We start from the raw sequence: 22,947 nt of genomic DNA, 5'->3' as shown, positions 1-22,947 counted from the left end.
GTGTTAATTAATTCATTACGTTGGGAAAGTCTACTTTGTAAAAAAAAAAAAAAAGAAATAAAAAAATTTGGGAGCACACAGTTCAAGATTAAATAATGGCTTACCCAAATATATCAGCATCAAGATAATAATGATAACTATAGTTTAGATATTTATATTTGGATGCTCTCCACTCAGAACAGTGTTTATCTGCCCCAACAGCAATTTTATAAAATATTGCAGACGTAAACTAACTATTCTGTCTGATTTCCCACGTACTGGTTTGTCACCTGTACTGATGCCGCATAAAGCCAAGAGACCCATCAACATCATGATTTTCCATAAGGGACATGAGTTTTCCTACATAAAAGTAATTAAGTAAGGAAAACAAGTTTTTCTCTGTACCAAGCAATGATAATCAGCTTCCTTCTGTGGTACAAACATATAGAGTTCTGTTGCCTGGCTGCTGCTTTCTCCAGCAGGAAACAGAGAAAGAGTAAGGCAAAGACTAGAATAAAGGAAGAAAAGAGTGGACAAGTTAAAGAAGAGTCTAACATTGACTAACAGAGATAAAAAGAAAGAAGAAAGGCAAAGGATCCCAAAAGGAGGATACTGATACAGGTTCCATTTAGGAAGGTAACCATCCATTAATAAATATGTTTATATATATTTATGTATGTGAAACTTGTATATATACTTTTCTCTTAGCTTTGTGCCACATTACTTAGGAGAAAAACTATGTGGAGTCTGTCAACTTTAGAAATGAGTCATTATAACAAGCATAAAATTTTACTTATGTAAGGTCAACAAGTTCTAGAGATCACTGTGCATATACATAATACTGTATTGTACACTTATTCTGATTAGAAGGTAGATTTCATATTAAGTGTTCTTGGCATAGTTTGAAAAAAACTCTTCTCCCCCCCCCCCCCATAAAACGACAATACTTCTGGTAGGAGAAAAAAGAAAAAAGAGTCCTTAAAATTTAAAAAAAATTAAAAACCAAAAAAACATTGGATGAGAAAAACTGCATACAGGGGGTAATTTTATTCCTATTGGTAACAAACTAGAATTATGTGTAGAACAATTTAAAGCTTTAACTTGAAGAACTTAAGGATGTATTCGATCACCACCATCTTCCATCTTCCTGGAAAAATTCATTTACATTGTTTTAAATGTTTCAACGGGGGCACCTGGGTGGCTTAGATGGTTAAGCGTCTGCCTTTAGCTCAGGTCATGATCCCAGGGTCCTGGGATCAAGTCCTGAATTGGGCTCCCTGCTCAGTGGGGAGTCTGCAACTCCCTCCCCTTTGTCCCTCCCCCCTACTGGTGCTCTTTCTCTGTCTCAAATAAATAAAATCTTAAAAAGGAATAAAAAAATAAAAAAATTAATGTTTCAATGTTTTAAACTATGCCACAATGAATTTATGTTTGTTTGGGTTTTTTTTTTCCATTTAAGACAGGGAATATTTTATTCAAAGATTTTTTTTTTTAATTTATTTATTTGACAGAGAGACAGCAAGCAAGCAAGAGCATAAGCAGGGGGAGAGGGAGAAGCAGGCTCCCCGCTGAGCAAGGAGCCTGATGTGGGGCTTGATCCCAGGACCCTGGGATCATGACCTGAGCCAAAGGTAGACATTTAACCAACTGAGCCACCCAGGCATCCCTGGGAATACTTTATTCAAATCCATCAGAGAAAAGGACATCTTGAGTCTGTAACAAAGTGTTGTGTTTTAAAGCACAGGTCAGTAATTGTACATGAAGAGTATACACTGCTACATACAAATTAACTGATCAGAGCTCAACTTTTCAATGTTTACACAGAATAAGCTTCCCTGTAAAAGCAGCACCTTTGTGACAAATTTTAACTTTAGTACTCCTCTCCTTCTTCAAGCTCTCCTTCAACTAAATCCACACCAACCTCCTCATAATCCTTCTGAAGGGTAGCCATGTCCTCACAGGCCTCAGAAAACTGTCCTTCCTCCATGCCCTTACCTACATACCAGTGAACAAAGGCATGCTTTGCATACATCAGGTCAAACTTGTGGTCCAGGCAAGCCCAAGCCTCAGAAATGTCTGTGATGTTGCTTACCATGCACACAGCTCGCTGTACTTTAGCCAGGTCTCCACCAGGTACCACGGTGGGAGGCTGGTAATTAATGCCCACTCTGAAGCCAGTGGGGTACCAGTCCATAAACTGGATGGTACGCTTGGTCTTGATGGTGGCAATGGCAGCACTGACAACTTTGGGAACTATGTCGCCACTGTATAACAGGTAGCAAGCCATGTATTTACCATGGCAAGGGTCACATTTCACCATCTGATTGGCTGATTCAAAGCATGCAGTGGTGATCTCTGCTACAGAGAGCTGTTCATGGTAGGCTTTCTCAGCAGAGATGACAGGAGCATATGTGGCCAGACAGAAGTAGATGCAGGGATAGGGCACCACATTGGACTGGAATTCTGTTAGATCAACATTCAGGACTCCATCAAATCTGAGGGAAGCAGTGATGAAGGACACAATGTGACCTATCAACCTATTTAGGTTAGTGTAGGCTGGGCACTCAATATTGAGGTTTCTATGACAGATGTCATAGATGGCTTCACTGTCGACCATGAAGCTGAATTTGTTTATTGTCGACTTGTAACAGCCTTCAGAATAAATCTTCTAAATTCAAAGTAATCTCAAAGGTTGGGGCGCCTGGGTGGCTCAGTTGGTTGAGCGACTGCCTTCGGCTCAGGTCATGATCCTGGAGTCCCGGGATCGAGTCCCGCATCGGGCTCCCTGCTCGGCGGGGAGTCTGCTTCTCCCTCTGACCCTCTTCCCTCTCATGCTCTCTCTCGTTCTCTCTCTCTCAAATAAATAAATAAAATCTTTAAAAAAAAAAAAAAAGTAATCTCAAAGGTTAGTCTACAAACAAAAAACAGGAAAAAGAATGAATCTACTCTAACTGTGGGAATTTTTCTTAAGCGCTTATTTATATTAAGCTGAACCATGTAAAACTGACAATATTCTATCATTTTGAATTATAAAAATAACAACATAATATGGTTCAAGCTGACATACTTTAAACTGTTAAGAAAATCTGTGAGTTTATAACTGGAAAAAGAAGGTAAGTGGTGAAAAACAAGAGCAACTTTAAGATACTCAATTCTAGGCTCTCTAGTTAGAAAGAACAGTTTTTTTGTTTCACTCTGAAATACTGTCTAAATTTTGGTCAATTAAAGACTCTTCTGGCCAACCAGTTTCCTCCTTTATAAATGAAATTAATTCAGTGCAAAGGAATCATACATAGAACATGAATTACTAACATAAAATTTATCATTTTTGTGAAATAAAACTTCACTTAAACTAAGTGAATAATGATATATACATTACATATGGCTCATATAAGCCCAAGAATAATTTCTAGCAAGGAGACTAGCTCCTTAATTATTCATTTCAAAAGTCTTTCTGTTGTGTGTGGTGGGGGTCGGAGTAGGGAATCTTCAAATGATTCACTGAAGAACTCTTCACCTGGAAACTAAGTTGGCAGCTAGTCACACAAAGGTCAATTCTTCATATTCAAAGATAATACTTAACATACTGTCAAGCTGATTTCCCTAAATAAGGATGTAGGGTACTATATCATCTAAATTTTCTTGTTAGAGCTAAACTAAAAGAACATCTAGGACTATATCTAATTGTTATAAAACCTTGTAACTCACATTATTAATTAGCAAAACCTACAATGATATTTTAGCTTTATTTTTTTTTTAAGATTTTATTTATTTATTTGACAGAGTGAGCACAGGCGGGGGGAGTAGCAGGCAGAAGGAGAGGAAGAAGCAGGCTCCCCACAGAGCAGGGAGAGCCTGATGCGGGACTCCATCCCAGGACCCCGGGATCATGACCTGAGCCAAAGGCAGTCGCTTAACCAACTAAGCCACCCAGGTGCCCGATACATTAGCTTTATTAGCAACAACTTTCCCACAAACAATCACAATCTTTCCCTGTCAAATTCTATCAATATCACTACCTTTATGTCAACATCACTATTCTTATATATGTCTGACTGAACAGCAGCATGAAGAAACAGCAATGGCACTTTCAGGTATGCCTGAAAGATTTCCTTAATTTCACTGGGAACATGGATATAACAAAATCCTTTAGGAACACCCAGAGAACTCTAAATAGGCTCCAGCTAAGTCTTTTAGCCTAAGACTCTGACCTTAGTTCAGATTTTTTAGCCTATGGTAATGGTTCTACTACCCAAAGATCTGAGCTTACACTTTTCAGGAATTTTCCATATGTGGCTCAATGACATCAATACTTTTGTTAGTCTCTGAAACTGGCATCTGTAGCTCTTCTGATGAGAAGAGACAGCATTGCTCAGAATCAAGACACCATCAAGACCTTCAAGAGAAGGTCCTCTAGGTGAAGCCTATAGGCCGTAGAGTTGCAGGGACCTAGAAAATTGGGGATATCTGACCTAAAGGAGTCCAGAAGAAAACTGAAGCACTCTTACTGATTGAGCTATTTTTCATTTCTAAATTTGCTCTTTTCACATCTAATGAGGTGGCTAAACCATTTCTGAGATATTCAAAAGAATGATAATAAAATATATACAGTACATACTAATTAGTTTTTTTTAAGAAGTGACTTTCCTAAAATGTCAGATTTATATATGTCAGTCATTTCTGTTCTATGATCTTTATGGTTTTTAATAAAAGGCTTAATTAAAACAAATTCCTTTTGGAATGAAAATGTTCCTAATCTTGATGGTGGTAACTTCACAGATGTACACATCTACTGAAACTTGTCAAAATGTAAAGAATTAGTAATTCTTTACTACTCTGTGATTTAAGAGTCCCGTGTGTGTTGGATAAAAGTTCTTTGTCATGTGTCTTTTGCTTGTTTTAGGGTTAGTTTACTTTTCAGTTTCTTAAGACAGAAGGTTAAATTATTGATTTAATATGTTTCTTCTTTTCCTTATAGCACTGCTTTAGCTGTATCCTATAAATTTTGGTATATTGTGGTTGTTGGTTTTTTTTTTCCTTTTATCTCAAAGTATTTCCTAAATTTCCTTTGTGAATTTTTTTCCTTGACTCGTTGGTTATTTGGGAATGTGCTGTTTATTTTCCACATATTTGTGAAAATCCCAAATCTCCTTCTGTTAATGATTTCGAATTACACCATTCATTTATTCTTGACTTTAAGTATAGATCAAAAAGTCACAGAATCCTAGGCTTGAACCACATAAGAGAATATCTATAATCACTACTACTTCTATCCCAAGTGGTAATTAGTCATAATCTTTCAATGGACTTTGGAAGAAGAGATAAAGAAATCAAGTGAAAAGATTGAGGACTATGACCAAAATTAGTTATACTTTGTATTTATATAGCATTTACAGATTACAGAAAGTGCTTTTATATAAATAAATAGATTTTTGGAAAGACCTTAAATATTACTTCTAACCTAAAAGAGAGACAACGAGTTAAGTCAGCAAAAATAAAATACCTGATAGGTGTTGTCAAAACTGTCATACATGAATCTGGTGATCAAGGATGTCTTTCCAACTGAAATGAAAAGGAAAAAAGATTCACTTAGTTAAAACAATATACTGTGATTCTTCTACAGAGAATTGCAATTAAAGTCAATGGGAAATATCTGCAATGGTTCTACTAATAATTTAGAAACATATAGCCCATAGCTTGTTGAAACACCTTTCTCTAATAACAGATAACAATCTCTCAAATTAAGAGCACAGGTAAATAAAGTTTTATTTAATAAAGAGTTGAGGAAAATGAAAAGATGGAGGAAAATAATAAATTATGTTGACATCTCTAATTCACAAAAGACCAAGCAGATATTACTTGGGCCCTAACAAAAAGAACTAGGATTAGACTTGAGAAGAAGCCTCTTTATATAGCAACAGTTGAACTATGAATTTCTTTATTAAACAGTACATAAAGTTTTCATTTAAAAAAAAATGCTCACCATCTTTTTCACATAAAAAAGTAAAATGCATATTGTATTTTACTGGTGGTACAGAAAATTACAGGAACAAAGTGAAAATTATGTATATCATACCACTTATATACAATTAATGTTGGTTTATGTTTTTCTGTAATATTTTTTATATATAAAAACATGTACTTAAAGGTAAAACTCTAGAACCATTCATAGGAAAGTCAGGAAAAATATACATACTACTGTTTTCAACACTGATTGGACTCTGTAAAAGTAAATGTAAAAATCTGAAGAGATAAAAGGCAATATGCATTTTACAGAGGGGGAAATGGTGGATAAAAGCAAGGAACTATATAAAATACATAACAAAGAAATATAAAATAGCTTGTTAAAATAGTTTTTATTCAGAGGCGCCTGGGTGGCTCAGTCGGTTAAGCAGCTGCCTTTGGCTCAGGTCATGATCCCAGGGTCCTGGGATCGAGCCCCACATCGGGCTCCCTGCTCAGTGGGGAGCCTGCTTCTCCCTCTCCCACTCCCCCTGCTTGTGTTCCCTCTCTCTCTGTCTCTCTCTCTCTCTGTCAAATAAATAAATAAAAATATTTTTTAAAAATAAAATAGTTTTTATTCAAAGGATTAAAAATTATTAAGCATTTTATTTTTAAGTAATCTCTACACCCAATGTGGGGCTTAAACTCACAACCCAAAGATCAGGAGTGCATGCTCTACTGACTGAGCCAGCCAGGTGCCCCTAAGTATTTTAAATACGATTCACTATGGAGTCCTAGTAAATATATTGCTCTTGTTTACCTCAAACTTCCTGTAAAATGGTATGCAAATGTATAATGATTTGCTACATGTTGTTTTTCCTAAAGGATTATAAGCTCCAGGGGCACCTGGGTGGCCCAACTGGTTAGGTGTCCAACTCCTGGTTTCAATTCAGGTCATGACCTCAGGGTTCTGGGATCAAGCCCTGAGTCAGGCTCCCTGCTCAGCAGGAGTCTGCTTCTCCCTCTCCCTCTGCCCCTACCCCCACTCATGCTCGCTCTCTCTCTCTCAAATAAATAAATAAAAGTAAAAATTATATTACAGTTTATAACATAGAGAATGTAATATATGAGAACTAAAACACAAAAGATGGGGAGATATAGTTATACTGTTGTAAGGTGTCTACAGTTTATGTGAATAGTACAGTACAGTCTGTGAGAGGTTAATGATGCATACTATAAGCCCTGGCAAAACCACTAAAAATATATGCAAAAAGGAATGGCCAAAAAGTCAACAGAAGAATCAAAATGGAACAGTAAAATAACAAAAATCAAAGGAGACAAAGCCAATCCAGTCCTATCAATTTATAGAGTAAATGAAAAGATTTAAAAACTCCAATTAAAAGACAAAGATTGTCAGAATGGATAAGAAAACACAAATACTTGCTTTCTGTAGAGACATACTTTAAATACAAAGAAACAGAAAAGTTTAAAGCAGAAGGACATAAAAATCTCCCAACAAAGAAAACTCCAATTAAACATTTAAGGGAGTAAGACCAATCTTATATAAACTTTTTTTTAAAAAAAGAGAACACTTTCCAACTCATAACATGGGATGAGCATAACCCTAACAAGGACATTTCAAAAAAGTGAAAATTATGGATCAATCTCTCTCATCAACACAGACTCAAATTCCTTAACAAAGTATGAGCAAAACAAATCCATATATAATGAATACTCATATAATGAGTATTCATTTATTTTAGAGAGAGAGCGCGTGCATGAGTTGGGGGGATGGGGCAGAGGGAGAGAGAGTCTTAAGGAGACACTGTGCCCAGTGCAGAGCCCACGGCAGAGCTCGATCTCCCCACCCTGAGATCACTACCTGAGCCACACTCAAGAGTCGAGGCTAACCAACTGCACAACCCAGGTGCTTCCAAATCCATATGTATATATAAAGATACCTCATAAGTAGGGATTATCCCAGGAATAAAAGGTTAGTAAATCATACAAAATCAATTAATGTAATCTAAAATATTAACAGAATAAAGAAAATCCTTAAGCTCATCTCAATACACTTAGATGAAGTATACGACAAAACTCACCTGATCATTATGAAAACTCTAAGCAAACTAACAAACCAGGAAAGGAAACGGCATCAATCAGATAAACAGCATTTACAAAGAAATCTATAGTTAACATCATATGTAACGCTAAACTCCAAATGGTTTCCTCCAAAGAATGCAGTAAAAAAGCAAGACTGTCGAATTCACCACTTCTATTCAGCATGGGTACTGGTGGTCTTAGCCAGTGCAATAATAAGCAAAAGAAATAAAAGGCACACAAAATGGCACTGTTCTCTTTCACTGATGACATGACTAGTCATGCAGAAAAATCCTAAGACACTAATTTTAAAAATCTACTAGAACTAGGGGCTTCTGGGTAGCTTGGTTGGTTAAGCGTCAGACTCTTGATCTCAGCTCAGGTCTTAATCTCAGGCTCCACACTTGGCACAGGAGTGAGCTTGAGATCTCTCCCTCTCCCTTTGCCGCCCGCCCCCACCCCCCACCTAACACGAACGTGTGTATACGCCCACACTCTCTCTAAGACAGACACAACAAGAGAGAGAGAGGGAACACAAGCAGGGGGAGCGGGAGAGGGAGAAGCAGACTCACTGCTGAGCAGGGAGCCCGATGCGGGCCTCGATCCCAGGACCCTGGGATCATGACCTGAGCCGAAGGCAGACGCTTAATGACTGTGAGCCACCCGGGCACCCCGAATGAATGAAATCTTTAAAAATATTCCTATGGACATCACAGTCTGCTTTCCAAACTCAAAGGATATGAGGTCAGTATTTTATCAAGTGTGATGTTATTTGTAGGGGTTTTTTGGGGGGTGAGTGGGAGGGGTATGGGTAAATATCCTTTATCAGATTTTAGGATGTTCACTTCTGTTCTTAATTAAAAGTTTGTAGCTGATTACAAACAGGTTTTGAATTCTGAGAAATGCTTTTTCTGCATCTACTGAAATTTTACTCCTTTATGTTAATGGGGTGAATTAGAATTACTTTCAAATATTAAATCAATCTTGCTTGTATAACTGGTTTTTTTTAAATGACAAGATCAGCGGTGCCTGGGTGGCTGGTTGGTTGAGCAGCCAACCCTTGATTTTAGCTCAGGTCATGATCTCAGGGCCGTGGGATCAAGCCCCACGTTGGGCTCCACCCTCAGTAGGCCATCTGCTTGAGATCCTCTCTCTCCCTGTATCCCTCCCCCTCCCAACTCTCTCTCTCAAAAAAAATCTTTAAAAAAATAAAATGACAAGATTATAGAAAAGGAAAATTATAGGCCAATACCACTCATGACCAAAGATGCAAAAGAATCTACAAAAATTTTAAATGTCAATTTAGCAATGCCCAGAATACAGTCACTATACAAAACTCAACTGTATTTCTACACACTAACAACTAAAAACTGAAATTTAAAAAGTATGTTTATGAGAGTATCAAAAACAAGATACCAGGGGCGCCTAGGTGGCTCAGTTGGTTAAGCATCTGCCTTCGGCTTAGGTCAGGATCCCGGGGTCCTGGGATCGAGACCCACATCAGGCTCCTTGCTCGTCTGTTTGTCCCTCTCCCTCTGCCCCTTCCCCCCCAACACCCCTAGTGCTCTCTCAAATAAAATCTTAAAAAACAACAACAACAAACAAGATACCTAGGTATCTAACAAAAATGTGCAAGAATTCTACACTGAAAATTGCAAAACACTGCTGGGAGAAATTAAGGAAGACCTAAATAAATGGAAAAATATACAATATCCAAGGATTGGAAGACTCATTGTTTCAGTATTGCTAAATTCAATGCAATCCCAGTTAAAAAAAAAAAAAAAAGGCAGGGTTTTGGCTAGTTTGGTATTTGACAAACAGATTCAAAAACTTATTTATGGGGTGCGTGGGTGGCTCAGTCGGTTAAGCGTCTGCCTTTGGCTCAGGTCATGATCCCAGGGTCCTGGGATAGAGCCCCACATTGGGCTCCCTGCTCGGACAGGGAGCCTGCTTCTCCCTCTCCCTCTGTTGCTCCTCCAGCTTGTTCTCTCTCTCTGTGAAATAAATAAATAAAATCTTAAAAAAAAAAAACTTATTTATAAAAGCAAGTAACTTCAGGGCACCTGGGTGGCTCAGTGGGTTAAGCATCTCTCTTTGGCTCAGGTCATGATCCCTGATCCCAGGGTCCTGGGATTGAGCCCCGCTTCAGACTCCCTGCTCAGCAGGAGCCTGCTTCTCCCTCTCCCCCTGCTTGTGCTCTGTCCGCCTGTCTGTCTGTCTGTCTGTCTGTCTCTCTCTCAAATAAATAAATAAATATTTGGAAAAATTTTTTTAAATTAATAAAAAAAAGCAAGTAACTTAGAATAGCCAAGACAATCTTGAAGAATAAAACTGACACTACCAGATTTCAAGATTTACTATAAAGCTACAGTTCTAGGGGGGCCTGGGTAGCTCAGTTGGTTGAGCATCTGCCATCAATTTGGGTGATAGTCCCCCGGTCCTGGGACTGAGCCAGGTGTCAGGTTCCCTCCTCCTGTTCCTGCTCTCTCTCTAATAAATAAATAAAATCTTCAGAAAAAAAAAGCTATAGTTATAAATAAGACAATGTAGTATTAATCTACATACAAACAGGCCAGTAGAACAGAGTCCAGAAACAGCCACATGTGTATGGCCACTTTACTTATGACAAAGGTGTCAATGGAATTCAGCAGGGAAGATAAGAGACAACTGAATATCTGAATGGAGAATAAAAAAGAACCTTGACCCCTACAACACTTCACACCGCACACAAAAAATTAATTTGAGACGGATCACAGCCCTAATTGTAAAAGCTTAAACACTAAAGCTTCAAAAGTACAGGATACTATCTTTATGTGCTGGGGGAGGCAGAGATTTCTGAAACAGGACTCAGAAAGTAATATGAAAGAAAAATATTTAAAAGATGAACTTCATCAAAATTAGAAACTTCTGTTCATCTAGAGACAAAGAGTGAAAAGGCAAGCCCAGATTCGGAGATATGTAACAGAAATAGTTCCAGCATGACATTGTAAGGAGCTACTTACAACCACTCTCCATTGAAACTGGTAAGAACTTAAACAAAACAAAACAAAAAACATTTAAAATCTCTGGAAACAGTCCTAAAGGCATAAAGCAAATGACAAAACATTTATTCAAGAAGATATATGCTAAAACTCAAAAAGAAAAGTCCATGGTACTTGAACCAAAAACACCATGTACAAAAATGTTCCTAACAGTTTTATTTGTAACGGCCAAGGATCAGAAGCAATCCAAATTTTATCAATAGGAGAATGGATAAATTGTGGCACAGTCCCATAATGAAGTATTACAAGGCAAAAATAACATCTTATTCCTATGTACAACAACATGGACAAATTTCACAGACATTACAGAGTAAAAGGGGCCAGATACAAAAGAATACATACTGTATGATTCCACTTATATGAAATTCAAAACTGGCAAAATTAATTGATGGAGATAGAAGTCAAAATAGTCGTAATTTCTGAAGTTTCTAACTGGAAAAGGGAGCCAGGGGAAATTCTGAGTGATAGAAATGACCTATATCTTGATCCCGAGTGGTAGTCACAAGGATGTATAAAGTATGTTAACTTTTCAACAAGTCATATACTTAAGATCTGTCCCTTTTCTGCCCTTTACTGGATGTTACACTTTAAGAATCTAAAAAAAAAAAAAAAAAGTAGGGGCACCTGGGTGGCTCAGTCAGTTAAGCTTCTGACTCTTGTTTTTGGCTCAGGTCATGATCTCATGGTCTTGAGATCAAGCCCCACATCAGGCTCCCTGCTCAGTGGGGAGTCTTTGAGATTTTCTCTCTCCCTCTCCCTCTGCTTCTTCCCACTGCATGCACTCTCTCTCTAAAATAAATAAACCTAAAAAAAAAGGTAAAACGTTTCATTATATGTACTTTATTTTAAATAAAGTGTATACATGTATGTGAATTTTATGTACCCCCTGATATATTGTCACAGTTGCAGTCTAAACACCAGAAAAACAGACAAACCCAAACTGGGGGGATATTCTTAAGGAAACCTGGCCTCCAGATTGTTAAAATCAAGCAAAGTAGAACTATTAGAGACCACAGGAAACCCAGGAAATGGGAAAACAAAATACAATGTGGCACCTAGGCTGCATTCTGGAGAAAGGAGATTAATGAAAAAAACTAGTAAAATCCAAATAATGTCTAGAGTTTGGCTGTAAATAGTAATATACCAATACCAGTTTCTTAGTTTGGGTAAGGGTACCATAGTAATATAAGATGCTAAAAAGGGGTAAACTAGTTAAGGGGTAAATGGGAACTCCACACTGTTTTGCAATTTTTCTGTAAGCTTAAAATCAATCCAAAATAAAAAGTTTATCAACAAGGGTAAGGCACTTATATACAATCTCTAAATAAAAAGCTTGAGGGGCACCTGACTGGCTCAGTCTGTAGAGCATATATGACTCTTGATCTCAGGGTTGTAAGTTCAAGCCCCATGCTGGGTGTAGAAATTACTTAAAGAAAATAAAATCTTAAAAAAAAAAGTTTTGGGGGCGCCTGGGTGGCTCAGTCATTAAGGGTCTGCCTTCGGCTCAGGTCATGATCCCAGGGTCCTGGGATGGAGCCCCACATCGGGCTCCCTGCTCCGTGGGAAGCCTGCTTCTCCCTCTCCCACTCCCCGTGCTTGTGTTCCCTCTCTTGCTGTCTCTCTGTCAAATAAATAAAGTCTTAAAAAAAAAAAAGTTTCAAAGATCTCTACACTTCACTACATATATATTATGCCTAAATTAAAAAAAAAAAAATCTAACAAGCCTCAACCTACCCTTAACAAGGTATCAACCCATACCTATGGCTTGATCCCTAAACAGTCTTTCCCTAAACAGTGGGTCACAAGATTCTGTTTACCTGATACCAACAGTAAGGGTAACAGTATCCTGACTCTGAAGTATACTCACATCCATTTGAGTAAATCTTTCATTCAAGTTGGGTACGATCACGATAAAGGTCAGAAAGCAGAGACTTTATCAAGCTTACACAGACCTATGAACTATTCTATTCTTGTGTGCTAATAAATGGTTAATAAATGTCTATTATGCATGGCAGAAAAAGGGAGCAAAGAAGGAAAGAAAGGATGTAGGCAGGGAGGTGGGTAGCTAACTAAACCAGGGTACCAGGGAGGAAGTAGATGAGAGAAATAAAGTAAGAATTGGCAAATTGTTAATAAGAAGATCTAGGATAGTATTTGGAGATTGAAAACTGAAACCAATTACACTCACAAGGCTTACTGTCTGCATAAACATGACTTTACCATTCTACTGTTATCAACCTGACTTTACTACTACAACAAATTCTTTTCTAGGAAAATAAAAGTTGCCCATAACTATTATTCCTTCAGGAAATTCCCAAAAGTCCATTCAAATGAACATGAAACTGTTCATCTTGTCAACAGATACCATCAAATGATTGTTTGTTCTCACAGATGCTTTGAATCTTGTCACAAAACCCTCACTTTGTTAAGCCCACAAATCTTAAAACTAACACAATACTTACCCAATCCTGATCAAGCCCCCATATTAAAACTGCCACCTTAGGGGCGCCTGGGTGGCTCAGTCAGGTAAGCATCTGACTCTTGGTTTTGGCTCAGGTCATGATTTCATGATCTCATATCCTGACATTGCCACGTCAGGCTCCATCCTCAGCAGACAGTCTACTTGGAAGACTCTCTCCCTGTGTCCCTCCTCCCACTCCCTCACTCTCTCTCTCTAAAATAAATCTTTAAAAACAAAACTACTACCACGGGCGCCTGGGTGGCTCAGTCTGTTGGGCGACTGCCTTCGGCTCAGGTCATGATCCTGGAGTCCCGGGATTGAGTCCCACATCAGGCTCCCTGCTTGGCGGGGAGTCTGCTTCTCCCTCTGACCCTCCCCCCTCTCATGTGCTCTCTCTCTCATTCTCAGTCTCTCAAAATAAATAAATAAATCTTTAAAAAAAATAAAAAAGAATAAAAACAAAACTACCACCTTAAATCAGACCCCAAAATCCAGACATCCCAACTTTGCCCTCTTCCCTCTCCAAAAGGCTACTGTATTGGGTTGAATAGTATATCCCCCAAATTCATGACCACCCAGAACCTTGGAAATGTGACCTTAATTGGAAATAGGGTCTTTGCAGATATAATCAAGTTAAAATGTGGTCATACTGGATTAGGGTGGGTCCTAATCTAATCTGTTGTCCTTATAAGAAAAGGTAAATCTTGGGGCACCTGGGGGGCTCAGTCAGTTAAGCGTCCAACTATTGATTTTGGTGGTCATGATCTCAGGGTCGTGAGATTGAGCCCCCAGATAGGCTCCACACTCAGAGAGGAGAGCTTGCTTAGAATTCTCTCTCCCTCTTCCCCTCCCTACTGTGCACATGCACACGTGCACACTCTAGCTCTCTCAAATAAATCTTTAAAAAAAAAAAAGAAAAGGGAAATCTGGACATGGGGACACACAGGAAACACACAGAGAGAAGAAAGCCATGTGAAAACAGAGGCAGAGACTGGAATCATACTGCCACAAGCCAAGGAAAACCATGAGCTAGGACAGAAGCATGCGATGACGGTTTCTTCCGCAGAGCCTTCAGATGGAGAATGACCCTCCTAACAACTTGACTTGGGACTTCCACATTTTTTTTTCTCAGGTAGGCTCCATGCTCAATGTGGGCGTTGAATTCGTGACCCTAAGATCAAGCTGACTTGGGACTTCTAGCCTCTAGAATTGTGATATAATAAATTTCTGTTAAGCCACCCAATTTGTGGTAATTTCTTATAGTAGCCCTAGGAAACTAATATAGCTACTAAGTATCATCTCACTTACCACGCTAAGCAATAAACTCAGATTTACCTTAACAGTAGGTTGTTTGGGTGCATATTTTTAGGAAGTCAGCACTGAATGGAGTTCACTATACTATCTGTACTATTACAATATATGTTTGAAAATATCCATGATAAAAAATATTTTAAAATATATTCAGAATCTGGGCGCCTAGGTGGCTCAGTAGGTTAAGCGTCTGCCTTTGGCTTAGGTCATGATCCCAGGGTCCTGGGATCGAGTCCCGCACTGGGCTCCCTGCTCAGCGGGGAGCCTGCTTCTCCCTCTCCCTCTGTCTGCTGCTCCCCCTGCTTGTGCTTGCTCTCTGTCAAATAAGTAAAATCTTAAAAAGATAAAAATAAATAATTTTTTTTCAGAATCTATTAAACACAGCATGGCCCCAATGTGAAAATCACCACTTTACAATCAAACCATTACTAAGAATCAAAGGTTGTTGTCATATTCTAATTCAAATGTCCTATTTTCTGCAAAGCCTTTATCCAAATACCCGAAGTGTTTGCAGCTCCATGCTCTATGCTCTCCTAACACTTGGTACATACAGCCTTAACTACAGCCCTTTTCCTTAGGTTGAATGGGTCCTTCTCCAAAGGAGTGAGCCCTGACTATAATGTTAAGAAAGGCTATGAGGGCGCCTGGGTGGCTCAGTTGGTTAAGCGACTGCCTTCGGCTCAGGTCATGATCCTGGAGTCCCGGGATCGAGTCCCACATCGGGCTCCCTGCTCAGCAGGGAGTCTGCTTCTCCCTCTGACCCTCTTCCCTCTTGTGCTCTCTGTCTCTCATTCTCTCCCTCTCAAATAAATAAATAAAATCTTTAAAAAAAAAAAAAAAGAAAGGCTATGAATCCTAAATAGTATTGTGTAGCTTAGTTCATTTAATTACTTTTTCTCACTTAAAATGGAAGAAGGATTTTGGGCATTTTATTTCAAATTCCAGTATTAGTAAAGCTAACAAAAAATATTCCATGAGTAGGAGTCTAAACCAGCACAGTGACAGCCTTTCCTACAGCCCCACTTGGTAGTATTCATCAAAAACAGTAACTTGCAGGGCGTCTGGGTGGCTCAGTCGTTAAAGGTCTGCCTTCTGCTCAGGTCATGGTCCCAGGGTCCTGGGATGGAGCCCCACATCTAGCGCCCTGCTCCGTGGGAAGCCTGCTTCTCCCTCTCCCACTCCCCCTGCTTGTGTTCCCTCTCGCTGTCTCTCTCTCTGTCAAACAATAAATAAAAATCTTAAAAAAAACAGTAACGTGCAGATGGATTCAGCATGCAGTCTGATCTAAACAGGTATCTTAAAGGAAATAATCAGACAAGTACACAAAGATTTAGGTGTAAAGCTGTTCGCTGTAAGAGTAAAATTTAGATACAGCTTACATTTCAACAGGACCATGGTTATATAAATTATGATGTCTTCATAAGGTTCACAGTATTATATATCTATTCAAATTGATACAGAAATTTTCGTGCCATCAAGTTGTTAAAAAGCTATATATTTATTACAGTTTTGCTAAAGCAAAAATGTTCATCATCCATAATGACAAAAAAATTACACCTAAAATCATTAAAAAAATTTTTTTAAAGATTTTATTTATTTCACAGAGAGAGACACAGCGAGAGAGGGAACACAAGCAGGGGGAGTGGGAGAGGGAGAAGCAGGCTTCCCGCTGAGCAGGGAGCCCGATGCGGGGCTCGATCCCAGGACCCTGGGATCATGACCTGAGCTGAAGGCAGATGCTTAACGACTGAGCCACCCAGGCACCCCATAAGTTAGGTTTTTTGTTTTGTTTCATTTTTTCTTTTAATTATCTTCTTTTGGGGCACCTGGGTGGTGCAGTTGGTTAAGCATCCGACTCTTGGTTTCAGCTCAGGTCGTGATCTCAGGGTCATGAGACTGAGCCCCACAATGGGCTCCGTGCTCAGCACAGAGCGTATTAATACCCTCTCTCCCTTTCTGCCCCTCCCCCCTACCTCTCTCAAATAAATAAATCTTTAGTCATCTTCTTTTATGTGTATTACTGTAAGCAACCTTAAGGTTTTTTTGAAGCTAAGTAGAGAAAAAAATCATAATTTACCTATTCAAATATATTTAGTGAGCTTCTGCTACATGTCAAATATTGCAATGTGCTTAGAATATAGTAAGGAACAAGAAATTCATGACTACTACCCTTGTAGAACTTATAGAACAAATGTAAAACAGAAATTTTAACAGTCCTGAATATAAGGAATGGAAACCTATTCTGAGGAAGTCAGTAAAGACTTCTTTGAAGAGTGACTTGAAATGAAAACCTAAAGAATATAGTGGAGTTAACCAGGCAAAGGGGAAGAGGGAGTCTGTAACAAGACAGAGATCAGTGAAGAGTTACAACTAAAAAAAGGCCAGTAAGACTGAAACAGAGAGAGCTGGTGGAAGATATGTTCAAGGTAAGAATGGACAGATGGAGAGGAGCCATATTATGCAATGTGGGCCATGTAAATCATTTTAGAAAGATTTTAGATTTTTTGAAACCAAGTAAAGGAAACCTTACTTAAAATGGAGTCAGGAGGCCAGAAGAGGGAGCTCTTAAACCATACCATTCATTGGAGGCCTCTGCAGACCCAACAGGAAGAGACTTACATTGCATTCCCAACAAGCAGTAGCCTACTTTACTACCCCCAGCAGGACGATGGAAGATTTTTTTGCCTGCCTGGCAATAGCAATAGCCCAGCCAATAAGAGATAGTCAACTCAGCCAATGAAAAGCCACTATATTTTCAACTCACAATTTACTCCAACAGACTTTTTGTTTATAGCAACCCTGCCAAACTCCTTCCTTACCTCTATAAAAGAATGCTCCCCTCCCCTTTGCTCTCCAGACTTACCTATGGTTTACCATGACTAGCTTGTCCTGAATCGTAATTCCTCTACTATTTCCAAATAAACCCGTTTTGCTGATAAAATAACTGGCTGTTGTATTTTCAAAGTCAACATTACTTGGTACAAAAGCAGGATCCAGAGAAGCCCCCAACAACTCCAAGGTTCGTGAGCAAACAAGTGCTGGTAACCAGAGAACCCAGTGAGTTCACTGCTTTCTCAATGACCATAAAGTCTAAGAGTCTCTCCTGGATCCGAGCTCTGCTCTCCTTGCATTTAAGCTCTCTGGCTTAAAAGCCTTTAAGCTTTTTCCTTTTTGTTTTTATGAAGGGATTACCGTAGTGAGTACTCTTTTCTATTTCTGTTCCATTTCTGCTTGCTGAAGCTTCATGGTAAGACACTCATCCTGTTCAAAAGGGAGAAAACACGTGATTCCAGTGTTTTAAACAGCTGTTGGGAAATAGTGTTGCTAGTTAAGATATCCAAAGACAAGATAGATTCCACCTGGTCCTTGGACCAGCATCTTGTGCCTTTCTGAAAAAATGGGTAAATTTTTGGATGATTTGGAAACGTAATAGCCATTTGGGGGAAGCTCTTAGATAAATCCATGTTAAGGAGCACTCTTAAAAAAGCAGATCCCAAATCTCTCAGAGACAATGGAATGCATTCTTTGATATTCAGAAGCATCTAAAAGATAAAATGACTTCAAAAACAGCTCTGAAAGGATCCTTAGAGCCTGCAAATAAAAATGTTTCATTTAAAAAAAAAACTTTGACCACCTGAGCAGATTAACTTAGATTAGTCCATCTGCCAGAAACACAATTTAGATCCAACTATTCTTTTTAGTTTTGTACCTGAAAGAAGGGTAAGATTTTTTTTTAAAGATTTTATTTATTTGAGAGGTGGGGGGCGCCTGGGTGGCTCAGTTGTTAAGCGTCTGCCTTCGGCTCAGATCATGATCCCAGGGTCCTGGGATTGAGCCCCACATCGGGCTCCCTGCTTGGCGGGAAGCCTGCTTCTCCCTCTCCCACTCCCCCTGCTTGTGTTCCCTCTCTCGCTATCTCTCTCTGTCAGGTAAATAAATAAAATCTTAAAAAAAAAAAAAAAAAAGAGAGAGAGAGAGAGAGAGAGAGACAACCGAGCATGGGGAGGGAGAAGGACAAGCAGATTCAGGGCTGAGTGCTGAGTGCAGAGCTCTATGCAGGGCACGATCCCAGGACCTGGAGATCATGATCCCAGCGGAAACCAAGAGTCGGACTCTCAACCAAATGTGCCACGTAGACACCTCAAGGCTAAGACCTTTTTTATTTATTTTTTTATTTTTTAAAGATTTTATTTATTTAGTTGACAGAGAGAAACACAGCGAGAGAGGGAACACAAGCAGGGGGAGTGGGAGAGGGAGAAGCAGGCTTCCCGCCTAGCAGGGAGCCCGATGCTCACCGGGATCAAGACCCGAGCCAAAGGCAGATGCTTAACGACCAAGCCACCCAGGCGCCCCAAGGCTAAGACCTTTTTTAAAACAAAAGCTGTTAAGATCTCTGTATCTGTATGTTTATGTATATCTATATATACAAATGAGACTTTTCTACCTCTGGATGGTATTGCCAAAATTAATTTGTAAAGACCTCTATGTTAATTGGCTTAAAGAAAAACAAGTGCTTATAAAAATTAAGTAAACTAACCCAAAAGTTTTTCAAGTTCATATAATCTGGGATAATCTTTGATAAGTAAAATCTAGTTTTAGTTTATTGGGAGTTTTTTGTTGTTTTTGTTTTTTTGACAAGTTTGTTGGTTTAAGACAGACAGACATGTCTCAGAGTTATCGACATTGAATATAATACAAACATGCAACTTTTATTCCACCTGGGTTTATTAGTCAAATATGTTCATGTTATCTTTGTTGTGAAATTTGATGGCTGACTTTGACTAATGTCACATGAAGTTTCTGTAACCTAAACCTAATTGGTTATGAAATTACTCAGATGAATGAAAATGGGTAAGAGTTTTTATGTAAAACAATTGTTATATGGTATGTATGCTTTGAAAAAAAAGCAGCTTTCCTAAACGTTTCCTGGTAACTCGAAACTTTATAGTTTTGCCAAGTTAAATTAAATGATATAATTTCATTACATTACTGGGGTCATTTTCTAAATATGATAAAATACTGCAACATTAATTACTAAACATAGATTATCCATTTTGGCTTCTTATTATAGAGAAACTAAAGCTATTTAGGTCTACTAGTAAACATGTTTTATGCCATGCTGAGGGCATATTTCTAGAAATTTCAAAATGTATTTATAAACTTGCCAGACTGCTTACGTTTTAATTTTCACTGAGAATTAAGAATTCTAAGAATTAAGAATTCCAATTAATATATGTAAAGCTACTAAAAAACAATAAAGATGAAAGAAAACAACTGTATATGAAAAGTATGAAGGGAAATAGGATGCCTGTTTTCAGTAAAAGAAGGTATGAGGAATGGAATTGCATTGTGTTGAGGGAAACAAAAGTGATTTTGTCCTAAAGTAAAGCTGGTTATTTTGGAAAGGCAAAGAATAAGGGACAAACTAAAATGGACACAGGAAGTTATAGAAGGTTTATGGGAAAGAAATCTTGGGAAAGGAATCATATGTGTAATCAAGCTAAGATCAAAATGCATTTGTTTAAAAATAAATTTTAGGGTGCCTCGGTGGCTCAGTTGGTTAAGCGACTGCCTTTGGCTCAGGTCATGATCCTGGAGTCCCGGGATCAAGTCCACATCAGGCTCCCTGCTCAGCAGGGAGTCTGCTTCTCCCTCTGACCCTCTTCCCTCTCATGCTCTCTATCTCTCATTCTCTCTCTCTCAAATAAATAAAATCTTAAAAAAATAAAAAAATAAATTTTAAAATTAGGGTACGTGGGTAGCTCAGTCAATCATCCAACTCTTGATCTCAGCCCAAGTCTTGATTTCAGGGTCAAGTTCAAGCCCCATGTTAGGCTCCATTTAAAAAAAAAAAAAGTAGTATCAAAAGTACATTGGTACAAAATTGGAATGGCTTTTTTTGTTAAAAAAAAAAGACCAAAATTTTCTTAGACTATCAGTCTGTTCTTTTTTTTTTTTTTAAAGATTTTATTTATTTATTTGAGAGAGAGAGAGAGAGAGCGCGCACGAGATCCAAGAGGGTCAGAGAGAGAAGCAGACTCCCTGCTGAGCAGGGAGCCCGATGCGGGACTCGATCCTGGGACTCCAGGATCATGACCTGAGCCAAAGGCAGTCGCTTAACCAACTGAGCCACCCAGGCGCCCTATCAGTCTGTTCTTAAACTGTAAACAGTTTCTTTGCTGTTAGGAAACAGAGATTCTGTGTTTTGTCTTTATCACATCTTCAATTACTTAGAAAAACCAAGACTTCTCTATTCAAAAAGAACTAAAGCTTTTGCAGCTATATAACCTTCTATATTTGTCCTTTAAATATTTTTTCACTTTAGCCAAGTAGATAGTTTCATAATTTTCTCTGATCCTCTTTAGCAAAGTGTCCAAATCTTTCAATATTCTTGACAAACTTCCCAAAATTTAAATTCTAAGTGAAGTTTTTTTGACCTTGAACTAACTATTTCCAGAGGGTCCTTGGAATATCTCAAAAGATTTGTTCTCTCTCCTTATACAGAGAGATGTTACACTAATTAGGCTTATTTAATATGTTAAATTACTTAAGAAACATTGTCAAATAAGAATACTGAGCCTTCAGCAGGGAGTCTGCTTCTCCCTCTGACCCTCTTCCCTCTCGTGCTTTCTATCTCTCATTCTCTCTCTGAAATAAATAAAATCTTAAAAAAAAAAAAGAATATTTAAGTTTAAAAAAAAAAAAGAGGGGTGCCTGGGTGGCTCAGTTGGTTGGGCGACTGCCTTCGGCTCGGGTCGTGATCCTGGAGTCCCGGGATCGAGTCCCGCATCGAGTCCCGCATCGGGCTCCCTCCCTGCTCAGCGGGGAGTCTGCTTCTCCCTCTGACCCTCTTCCCTCTCGTGCTCTCTCTCATTCTCTCTCTCTCAAATAAATGAGTAAAATCTTTAAATAAATAAATAAAGAAAGAAAGAAAGAAAGAAAGAATACTGAGCCTTCATGGATTGGAAGAAAAAATACTGTTAAAATGTCTATGCTACCTAGAACAATCTACACATTCAAAGCAATCCCTAACAAAATACCATCAACTTTCCTCACACAGCTGTAACAAATAATCCTGAGATTTGTATGGAACCAGGAAAGACCCCTAATAGCCAAAGGAATGTTGAAAAAGATAACCAAAATTGGTGGCATTACAATTCCAAGTTCTATTACAAAGCTATAATCATCAAGACAATATGGTACTGACACAAAAACAGACACATAGATCAATACAGAATAGAGAACCCAGAAATGGACCCTCATCTCTATGGTCAACTAATCTTCAACAAGGCAGGAAAGAATATCCAATGGGAAAAAAGTCTCTTCAGGAAGTATGGGTGGCTCAGTTCGTTAAGCGTCTGCCTTTGGCTCGGGGTCATGATCCCAGGTCCTGGGATCGAGTCCCTTGTCGGGCTCCCTGCTCAGTGGGGAGTCTGCTTCTACCTCTCCCTCTGCCTGCTGCTCCCTTTGCTGTGCTCTCTTGCTTACATTCACTTGCTCTCTCTCTCTCTCTGGCAAATAAATAAATAAATACTCTTAAAAAAAAAAGTCTCTTCAACAAATGGTGTTGGGAAAATTGGACAGCCACATGCAGGTGAATGAAACTGGACCATTTCCTTACACCACACACAAAAATAGACTCAGAATGGATGAAAGACCTCAATGTGACACTGGGAGGGATGGGGTGGCTGGGTGATAGACACTGGAGAGGGTATGTGCTATGGTGAGTGCTGTGAATTGTGTAAGACTGCTAAATCACAGACCTGTACCTCTGAAACAAATAATACATTATATATTAAAAAAAGAAGAAGAAGAAGAAGATAGCAGGAGGGGAAGAATGAAGGGGGAAAATCGGAGGGGGAGACGAACCATGAGAGACCATGGACTCTGAAAAACAAACTGAGGGTTCTAGAGGGGAGGGGGGTGGGGGGATGGGTTAGCCTGGTGATGGGTATTAAAGAGGGCACGTTCTGCAAGGAGCACTGGGTGTTATAGGCAAACAATCAATCATGGAACACTACATCAAAAACTAATGATGTAATGTATGGTGATTAACATAATAAAAAAAATCAGGGAAAAAAAAAAATCCTAGAGGAGAACACAGGCAGCAAC

The 22,947-nt window shown here is 38.8% G+C and overlaps 1 protein-coding gene across 2 annotated transcripts in view; it reads right to left on the bottom strand.

Moving 5' to 3' along the window:
* RAB6A (RAB6A, member RAS oncogene family) overlaps positions 1 to 22,947 on the bottom strand; it is a 69,977-nt gene that overhangs the window by 32,773 nt on the left and 14,257 nt on the right. For both annotated transcript variants that reach the window (XM_027579127.2, XM_027579126.2), the window contains exon 2: positions 5,483 to 5,541. In XM_027579127.2, coding sequence (XP_027434928.1) covers positions 5,483 to 5,541 — 59 coding nt within the window. The remainder of the gene's footprint in view (positions 1 to 5,482; positions 5,542 to 22,947) is intronic.

The sequence above is a fragment of the Zalophus californianus genome, chromosome 11 (genome assembly GCF_009762305.2).
Source record: "Zalophus californianus isolate mZalCal1 chromosome 11, mZalCal1.pri.v2, whole genome shotgun sequence".
NCBI lineage: Eukaryota > Metazoa > Chordata > Mammalia > Carnivora > Otariidae > Zalophus > Zalophus californianus.
Note: the sequence above shows the minus strand (reverse complement) of the source record. Positions and strands in the feature narration are given on the sequence as shown.